This window comes from Nyctereutes procyonoides, unplaced genomic scaffold (genome assembly GCF_905146905.1).
Source record: "Nyctereutes procyonoides isolate TBG_1078 unplaced genomic scaffold, NYPRO_anot_genome, whole genome shotgun sequence".
NCBI classification, from domain to species: domain Eukaryota; kingdom Metazoa; phylum Chordata; class Mammalia; order Carnivora; family Canidae; genus Nyctereutes; species Nyctereutes procyonoides.
This window is the reverse complement of record NW_026575046.1, coordinates 68,100,822-68,110,599: the sequence shown is the minus strand read 5'-3', so window position 1 is coordinate 68,110,599 and position 9,778 is coordinate 68,100,822. Positions and strand designations below refer to the sequence as shown.

General features: G+C 40.2%; 1 protein-coding gene across 4 annotated transcripts in view; it reads left to right on the top strand.

Moving 5' to 3' along the window:
- Positions 1–3,088, top strand: part of STOX1 (storkhead box 1) — a 50,450-nt gene extending 47,362 nt beyond the window's left edge. The window contains exons 4-5 of one of the 4 annotated variants that reach the window (XM_055325605.1): positions 719–785; positions 2,705–2,798. In XM_055325605.1, the coding sequence (XP_055181580.1) occupies positions 719–785; positions 2,705–2,725 (88 nt within the window). In that variant the 3' untranslated portion in view covers positions 2,726–2,798. Of the gene's footprint in view, positions 1–718; positions 786–2,704 lie in introns of all 4 variants that reach the window. The other 3 variants (XM_055325604.1, XM_055325607.1, XM_055325606.1) reach the window with 3 other exon arrangements.
- The last annotated feature ends 6,690 nt before the right edge of the window (positions 3,089–9,778 follow it).

The window sequence follows — 9,778 nt, the reverse complement described above, 5'->3', positions numbered from 1 at the left end:
AAATCTTTAAAAAATAAAATAAAACTAAAAAAATAAATTAATTAATCTTTAAAAATAAATAAATAGGGATGCCTGGGTGGCTCAGCAGTTGAGCATCTGCCTTCGGCTCAGGTCATGATCGCGGAGTCCCGGGATGGAGTCCTGCTTGGGCTCCCTGCATGGAGCCTGCTTCTCCCTCTGCCTCTGTCTCTGCCTCTCCGTCTCTCATGAATAAATAAAATGGTTAAATAAATAAATAGTAAAATTTGAGGTCTCCATTCCCCAACTTTTGCCATTGCCTTTCTGTTGAAGAGACCTACACGTTTTTAATAGTTTGGCTTATGTTCTTTCAGACATCTGTGTGTTTATAAATAGATTTATTTTTTTTAAAGATTTTATTTATTTATTCATGATAGTCGCACAGAGAGAGACAGAGAGGCAGAGACACAGGCAGAGGGAGGAGCAGGCTCCATGCAGGGAGCCCAAGCAGGACTCGATCCCGGGACTCCAGGATCGCGCCCCCGGCCAAACGCAGGCACCAAACTGCTGTGCCACCCAGGGATCCCTAGAATTATTTTTTAACAACAAATCATATGGAGTTGTGGCTTTCTTTTTTCACCTAATTTACCATGGATATCTTGCAATCAATACATATAGATCCAGCTCATTCTTTTTCATGTCTGAGAATTCCATTATGTGGAATTTATATAACTATTATTTTCCTTCCTTTGACATTTAGATTCCCAATTTTTGCTGTAATAAATCAATCTGCAGTGGATTGCTTCTTACATGTAAATGCTTGCAAGGTATTTCTGACTATATCTTTGGCTAAATTCCTGGAGGTCTGCATTTTTATTTTTTATTTATTATTATTATTTTTAATATTTATTTATTTATTCATAGAGACACACACACAGAGAGTGAGAGAGAGAGAGAGAGAGAGAGAGAGAGAGAGAGAGAGAGAGAGAGGCAGAGACACAGGCAGAGGAAGAAGCGGGCTCCATGCAGGGAGCCAGGCGCGGGACTCGATCCTCGGTCTCCAGGATCACACCCCGGGCTGCAGGTGGCGCTAAACCGCTGCGCCACCAGGGCTGCCCGGGGTCTGCGTTTTTAAAACATAATCTTCACTTTTTTAGACAACAGATCTTTTCTGTTTGAAACAATTGTTTAATTCATATCAAGTCTTTAAAGTATCAAGAAATGGGGCGCCTAAATGGCTTAGTCGTTGAGCGTCTGCCTTCAGCACAGGTCATGATCTCAGGGTCCTGGGATGAAGCCCCACATAGGGCTTCCTGCTCAGTGGGGAGCCTGCTTCTTCCTCTCCCTCTGTCTGCCGTTCCCCCTGCTCGTGCACTCTTTCTCCTCAAATAAATAAAATCTGGGTTTAGAAAAAAAATAAAGTATCAAAACATAATGTCCGCAAAGTAACAATGGTAGTGTTAGCCAACAAGCCATGAGTTCCCTCTCTCTCTCTGGCAAAAGCAGGAACAACAACAACAAAAAATCAAACCTAAAACAGTTAAGGGAAATTACTCCTTGACATGTAGCTGAGAATTTAAATTTGTGAAATCTTGAGAAATTTAATTTCTTAAAAGTTGTTTATAATATAGTTCTCTTGAAAGACTTGTAAGTATAAGCATTAAAGATATGTAGAAGAAAAGGGAGGGAAGATAGCATTTGAACATAAACTATATGCCCTGTTACAAGAATTACAGGAATAGAGATGAATAAGATGTTGCTACCTACAGGAAGCTTACACTTTACTTAAGTAGACCAACAATAAACAATAAAACAGACAAGTTGGTCTTAAGTAGACCAACAAACAGACAAACTGAACTCAAGTACAAAGCAGAGGGGGATTTGGCTGGCTCAGTTGATAGGGCACATGACTGTTGATCTTGGGGTTGTGAGTTGGAGCCCCACATTGGGGGTAGGGTTTCCTTAAAGAAAAAAAAAGACAAAGCAGAAACTCTTCATAACTGCCAAAGAGATGTGGAATTAGAGTGATGAGATGTTTAAGGGAACATTTCAATTGGAGGACACATTTTTGAGGCATATCAATGTAATGAGCATGTAATAGAGAGAATAGGTGGGAAATGGGGAATGTCAAAAGCAAAATGCCCAAACAAGTAATTTGATTTGGCTGAAGCAAAGCAGATGTGTTTAGATAAAGGACTAACCTAACCTATAGCTCCTTGGAAAAGAACATTGTCAGTGTGAAAAATATTATAGTTGGCTTTTCTCTTTCATATGACTTCTCAAAAAAGAAACAAATTACACCTGAGTTGTATAGAAGAGGTTTTCAGGGACAATATTCTTTTTATTTTCTTCTTTTTAAAAGTTTGTTTAAATAATCTCTACACCCAACTGAGGCTTGAACTCACAATCCTGAGATCAACAGTTGCAGGCTCTTCCCATGGAGCCAGCTAGGCACCCTGGGAGCTCATTGTTTTTGACTAGAATATAATTGATATTGGATCTGAGAAAAGATGTTCTGAAAATATGAACTTCTTGGAAAGTAGCTGTCAAATAACTGAGGTGCTATCGTGAAGCCTTTAAAATGTAAGGAGCACCTTAGATTTTTAAAGGTTAACTTATAGGATAAGTGCACCTTAGTGTTAGTAAATGTTATGCTGCTTCAAAGTAATAAATGAAGGCATAATGCTTTGATTAGAAATGCAGGCCCTTTTGGAAGGTAATAATTCTGTTATTTTTAATATCTTAGGACACAGAGTCTGGCATCTAATAATTCAGTCATTTTGGATGGACTAAAAAGAAGACAGAGTTTTCTGCAGAACTTTGAAGGCACGAAGAATGGTCAAACACTCACATCCAATTCCTTACTACAACTAACTCCAGTCATAAATGTCTAATTCTTATTTTTTCTTTTGGAAACCTTTTGATAAGAATATACAGCATTAATATAGAATATTTTAATCAGCTGAGTATAGAAGAATTCTCTAAAGCCAAGCATAGGTGCTGTTAATCTCATTACATATTTTGTTCCAGTTGCTGGCTTTTTTCCCTTTTTGATGTTTTAAAGCTTATTGTACTATGAAGTTTATTGGGAATATATAGATTTTTCACAATTAAAAAAACCCATAAAGTCCGTGGTCCTTTTCCAATTAAATGTAATTAAATCAAATTGCCAGACATTCATTAGTTTCTCAAATACATAGGGTGCTGTTAGTGAATTTCTCTACCCACATTAAGTTCTTTTAAGGATCTCGCTAGAGTTCAGCACAGAAATCCAGAAATAGTGTGTTAGGGTTGTATAGATGCTTTGTTTACAACTAAAGTCTTTTATTATTCTCAGAAAGAATTTATATAGATGTACTGGGTACTTTGCAGTAAGAGTTTTTTTCTATCTAGTCATTGCTGCCAAGATCTTCTCTGCAACTACCTTGAATATGAACAGATGGCCCCAAATTGTACTGACTGTCAATGTACAAAATACCTGTGGCAGCATCTGGGTCTACTATTTTTCTGGTTCTTCTCACATTTGAGGCACTCTCTATAGCATGGCGGTGAGAAGTCAGGATGTTCTCAGATGGTGGAGATAGAGAGGAAGTAGAATGGTTGTAGAATGGTTTGTGAGTAAAAGGAGGTTCTGAATTAAAGACTCGGAGAAAAGATGGAAGATGGATAGTTCATTTACATTTGTTTCCACTAAGACTAAATAACTTTGTTGGAATTTTTTCTGGCTGGCCTTTTCAGACCAAATAGTGGAAATGGTCGATTCTCTTGGGTTTGGGGAACATGGAGCAGTCAAGACTGGCTTCAGCATATTGGATAGATGCTAATGCTGACTTATGGTTGAGGGGATGTTTCTTCTAAGACGTTTCTAAGGATTGTTAAGGCCTTAGATCTCAAGCATGATTAAATAATTGGAGAGTGCCTCTTTTAATTCTCACTGTCCTGATAACAGTGAAGGTAAGATGAAGCTCAGCACCATGGAGACTGCCTCCTGGTACAGGTGGTGGTGGCGGTGGTGTAGTGCAGTGGAGGGGAGATCAGACACGTTGCTGTGTTTTGCAGCGATTGGCCCACTTGCTCCTAACTGTTGGCTTTTAGTGGCTCTGAACAACCTACCATGGCTTTCGAAGAAAATCAGCTGTGGTCCCAAGGACATTTGAAACTTGGGCAAAGTACCAAGAAAAGGCTTATGGGGGAGGCATTGTTTTGGGGGGTCTTATAGCTTGGAATCATTATCTGCGAATGAAAGTTAGAAGAAAGATTTCAGCTTATTTAAAGAACTTTCCATTAGTCAAAACCATCTATAGATGAAACAAACACTTTTATAAAAGAATGAATTTCTCATTCTTTAGGGCATTCAAGCAGAGGCTTGGTAATCCTTTGATTGGTATGCTGCAGAGGTATTTCCAGTACTTATCAGGATTGCTGAACTAGATGATTTTGAAGATTCCTTCCAACTGTAAGGTTTTGTGCTTATAAAATATGGTGAGAGGGATCCCTGGGTGGCGCAGCGGTTTGGCGCCTGCCTTTGGCCCAGGGCGCGATCCTGGAGACCCGGGATCGAATCCCACGTCGGGCTCCCGGTGCATGGAGCCTGCTTCTCCCTCTGCCTGTGTCTCTGCCTCTCTCTCTCTCTCTGTGACTATCGTAAATAAATAAATAAAAAACCTTTAAAAAATAAAATATGGTGAGGGTTATATGTCAAATGTGTCTCAAGGAAAAAAGAAAAAGACTAAGGATCCTGCAAAATACTAAGCACATGCGAGATTCCTGAGTTCTTTTAGTTCTCCATTTTTCTACACCTATCCCTGTCAATCCTTGGGAAAAAAGAGCAACAACAACTCTGTCCTATCTTTGATTTTGAAGTTGGACAAATTTCTTAATAGACTGGAGGGATCCAAAGTCTTTTGTGGCTCTAGTCATATGTAGAGACCAATGAAATCCATCTAATTTTGCCACTAGATGCATTATGACACTTTCTGAATGTATTAAAATGAAGATTATTGGGGATCCCTGGGTGGCTCAGCAGTTTGGCGCCTGCCTTTGGCCCAGGGCGCAATCCTGGAGTCCCGGGATCGAGTCCCACATCGGGCTCCCTGCATGGAGCCTGCTTCACCCTCTGCCTGTGTCTCCGCCTCTCTCTGTACTCTTATGAATAAATAAAATCTTTAAAAAAATAATAAAATAAAATAAAATGAAGATTATGAAACCAATAAAACTTTCCTTCTACAAAATACAACATATGACTACAGGTGTTAAAGATGGGTATATGTGTTAGTTGTTTGGGAGATTATTCTCTAAAAAGGTGACTTGCATTTTCCCCCCAATATTAATTTGTGCATGATAACATTAGTTCTTGATTTCTCTTCCCCATTGTGGTCTATTCTCTAAGGAGAAAACTGTTCTCTTGAGGCAGCATGATGACCTGAGCTTAGGAGTCAGACAAGTTTGAATCCCAATTACAATCCTTGGGAGCTGTGTGATAAAGTTTTCAAACTTCTGTGATTCAGTTTTCTTATCTGTAAAAGGGAGATAGTAATGATATATCTACCTTACAGAACTGTTGTAAGATCTGAGGTTGATCTATTCAAAGTGCCCAATGTAGGAGGCACCTGATATTATTATAAATTTGTGTGTATATTTTTATTTATATATTCACAAAACTTGTCAGGTGAATACATCACCTACTATGCAGGTCCTCTGTTTTTGCTAGGTTGTCTGGAATTCCTCTATTTAGAGATTCAGTCCTTTAGGTTAAGATTCTAAGAAGTTTAAAAAAAAAGAGTATAAGAAGTTTCATCAATTCAAACCCAGATTTGCCTGTGAAGGTATTATGCCTTGGCTAACAAGTTTTCAGTTAACATCTGATGCTATAATAGGAATAAAATATGTGAAGTGTGGGCTTATTTTAGACATTTCATATATTCTGAGATCATCCTCTCTTATCTGGAATCTCAGACCCATAGGAATCCTTAGAGAGTAGCTGGCTTCTGCGAGGTATTTTCTAGATTTCGAAAATCCTAATAGAAACTGTTTATTCCCTTTGCTTATTAACTCCTTGCTAATTACAACAAGTTTCTTTGGCAGTGGTTGAAATTATACCAGCTCAATAATATACACAATCACAGGCTGGTGTGACATTACTAAACTAAATATCTATCTTATGTATAGATTAGGAGAATGATTATGATTCTATTACTAAATGCAGTTTAGCAGACAAAGATTTCAAAATGTCAGATCTGGGGTACCTGGGTGGCTCAGTTGCTTAAGCCTCTGCCTTTGGCTCAGGTCATGATCTCAGGGTCCTGGGATCGAGCCCCACATTGGGCTCCTTGCTTGGTGGAGAGCATACTTCTCCCTCTCCTGCTCCCCCTGCTTGTGCTCTGTCTCTCTTTCAAATAAATAAAATCTTAAAAAAAAAAAAAAAAAAGTCAGATCTGGGCAGCCCCGGTGGCGCAGCAGTTTAGCGCCACCTGCAGCCTGGGGTGTGATCTGGAGACCAGGGATAGAGTCCCACATCCGGCTCCTTGCATGGAGCCTGCCTCTCTCTCTCTCTGTGTCTCTCATGAATAAATAAACAAAATCTTAAAAAAAAAAAAAAAGTCAGATCTATGAGAAAAAAAACAATGCAGAGAACTCCAATTTGAAAATTGGAGACCACTACATTTTGAGAACCCCTTCTACTGTGAAGGCTTTTGGGGAATGGGGAAGAGACTACTGCCAAAATGAGTGAGGAAGAGAGACTCAAGAATCACAAGAATCATAAAACAAGAATGGGGAGTATCCAAAACAAACTCATGACTACTTTGCTGGCCTCTACAAATCCTCTTTTGAAACCTCAGAAACACGGGCCGCTGTAGCAGCTTCCATTTCTTGGGTCATAGTGCCCTCGTCTGGGTTGCTGATGTCACTACTCTTCTGGCACTTGACTCAAAACATTTGCAAAGTAATTGGCTAGAGGAACTGTATGATCTCTTTCCAAAGGTTAAAGTTAAAAAGCTTTTTTTCCAGAGGCTCTAGGCGAGCTCAGTTGGTGGAGTGTGGGACTCTTTAATCTTGAGGTTGTGAGTACAAGCCCCACGTTGGGTGGAGAGATTACTTAAAAATCTTAAAAAAAGCTTTTCCAAGTTTGAATTAGGAGCTACACATATACATAAATATACATGTGCTAAATGTGTTCAAAGATATGTTTTCTTCAAGGCTTTCAAAAACTGTCAAAACCCTGAGCTAAAGGTAGAAACGTAAGCAGCTCTGTATATCATCTTTGCAGTATTGCTATTTCAGCTGATCCTCCCAATTCCACTGCACTATCAGCGAGGAAGGCATGTTTGTCTCCATATTACTAACAAAAAAGACGAGGTTTTAGAGTTGAGTTGGCCGAGTCATGTAGCTAACAATGGCAGAAACATCCCTCCTGTTCCTTCTTTCATTTTCTCCTTACTTCTTAGTACTCTAAAACACTCATTTTTTTTTTTTTTTTTTTTTTTTTTTAGGATTTTATTTATTCCTGAGAGACAGAGAGAGAGAGGGGCAGAGACCCAGGCAGAGGGAGCAGCAGACTCCTCGCAGGGAGCCCGACATGGGACTCGATCCTGCGACTCCAGGATCAGGCCCTTGGCTGAAGGCGGCACTAAACTGCTGAGCCACCCGGGCTGCCCTAAAACACTCATTCAATCCTCCAGTATTCTTTAATCAACTATAATTGCTCCTTAAACTATTTCCATTTTATAACATTTCTAAACGATAGTTTGATTCCTTTTGTCATGTAAGATTGACCTGCAGATGCAAAATGACTTCTTAAACCTTCTACTTTTTAACTATACAGTTAAAAAAAAAATCTAGCCCTGTACATTTGAGAATGACCAGAGAGGGGTAAGTGTATAGTCCTATTATTTTCTTATCTTAAGGTCAAGGAGTTAAAGGAGCTGAAGCCAAAGGCAAGAGATATCTTTATAGATTCATGGAACAGCAATAGATGAAGCACCCCAACTCTTATATTTTAAGATACAAATTATATCAGTGACTCTGGTAAGATTTTTTGGAAAATGGTATGCCTAGGTGGCTCAGTGGTTGAGCATCTCCTTTTGGCTCAGGGCGTGATCCTGGAGTCCCGGGATCGAGTCCCACATGGGGCTCCCTGCAAGGAGCCTGCTTCTCTGCCTCTCTCTTCATGTTTCATGAATAAACAAACTCTTTGAAAAAGATATTTTGGAAAATAAAGATTCTAATAAGATTATATTTTGAATTACTTGTACATTTAAATTGTACTCCTCCATGTTCTCTCCAATACATTTTATCATCAGATACAAATCTCTATGAGAGTTAGAATAAGAGAAAAAAATTCTCCATTCCTTATCATCCCCAAGTTTTCCAGTTGATATCCATGGAGAGAACATAGTTACCCAAATTTGGTAGTACTCAGATTTTTTTTTTTACCGCTAAGCCACAGCTTGAAGTTACTTATGACTTGGTTTCAGACAGACAGAAGTTTGATTCAATAGGTTTGGGGCTTAGAAAGGCAGGGATTGTAGAGTGTCGTGAATCACAGGTCATTCTGAAAAATGTGAAAAGTGATTCTGAAACTTAATATACTTGTTGGTCTTGGGGCAGCCCCGGTGGTGCAGCGGTTTAGCGCCTGCCTTCGGCCCAGGGCCTGATCCTGGAGACTCAGGATCGAGTCCCACATCGGGCTCCCTGCATGGAGCCTGCTTCTCCCTCTGCCTGTTCTCTGTCTCTCATGAATAAAATCTTAAAAAATATATACATATATATACTTGTTAGTCTCTTGCATAGGGAGAACTGAACAGTCTAATCTTTCTATTCACATACCTGCCTGCTCTATGACCTCCAAATGAATGCCAAAAAAAAGAGCTAAAAACTTCATCTGTATTTGATCTTCGAACACAACACACTAACATCTGTTCCTATTACTATCCCACTTTCACACGTGACATTCTTTGCCACGTATACTCCTTGTCCCTGTGCACATCATACTCTGTTGTAGGTCTACAAAGACTTGGTTTATGATGCTAGAATTGGGGAGGGTGTGAGGAGATGGAAGGAAAGGGTCTAGAAAAGCACAGAACTAGAGATGCATAGCGGTTCTCCTACTCTAGGGAGAGATGCAGTTCTCCGCTATCATTAGTGGACACTCCTCCTTTTGTCCACAGTATGGATACTGAATCCATAAGGTAACTTTTACATCTCTAGCCCTTTGACTTCAGCCCAATCCACAACGGCGCAGGAGGCTTGTCGCCATCATTCGTGGTTCCAGCTATTAGGACCGAGCCCCAAACTCCCACATGTAGCAGGTTTGCGATTTTGCTAAGACACAAGTCTGATGCTCAGGATACAAGGCTGGTGTCTTAGACATTGTCGAGGGCACCGACATCTCAGGATGAGAGGACTCCCGGGAGAGTAGCTGGGTTGAACACATCGCGAAGAGCTGAAGAACGCCAACCAGCCAGCACCAGTGATGTGAGCAAGGTGTATGCTAAGGAATCAGCCTTCTGCATGAAGGTCATAAAGGTCTCCGCACTTTTGTAGGAGGTTTTAATTTAGGGGGCAGTCGATCATCATCCGTAAGATGAAATCCTTTAATTCACTCCAAGACATTGAGGCTTATTTTTTTTCGCTCTACGTTTCTCCAAGGGTTTCCCCCACTTATCCTTTGTGTCGTGGGAGCCCTCCACTCGGATTCCGAAGGGCTCTTAGGCCTAACAGCGTCACTAACGAGATGCCTGTCTCCAGGCGAGTAAATAAATCCGGTGGGAAGGGCGGAAAGGACCTAAAATGAACCAAGGGCAGACTTCGGGACTAAAAG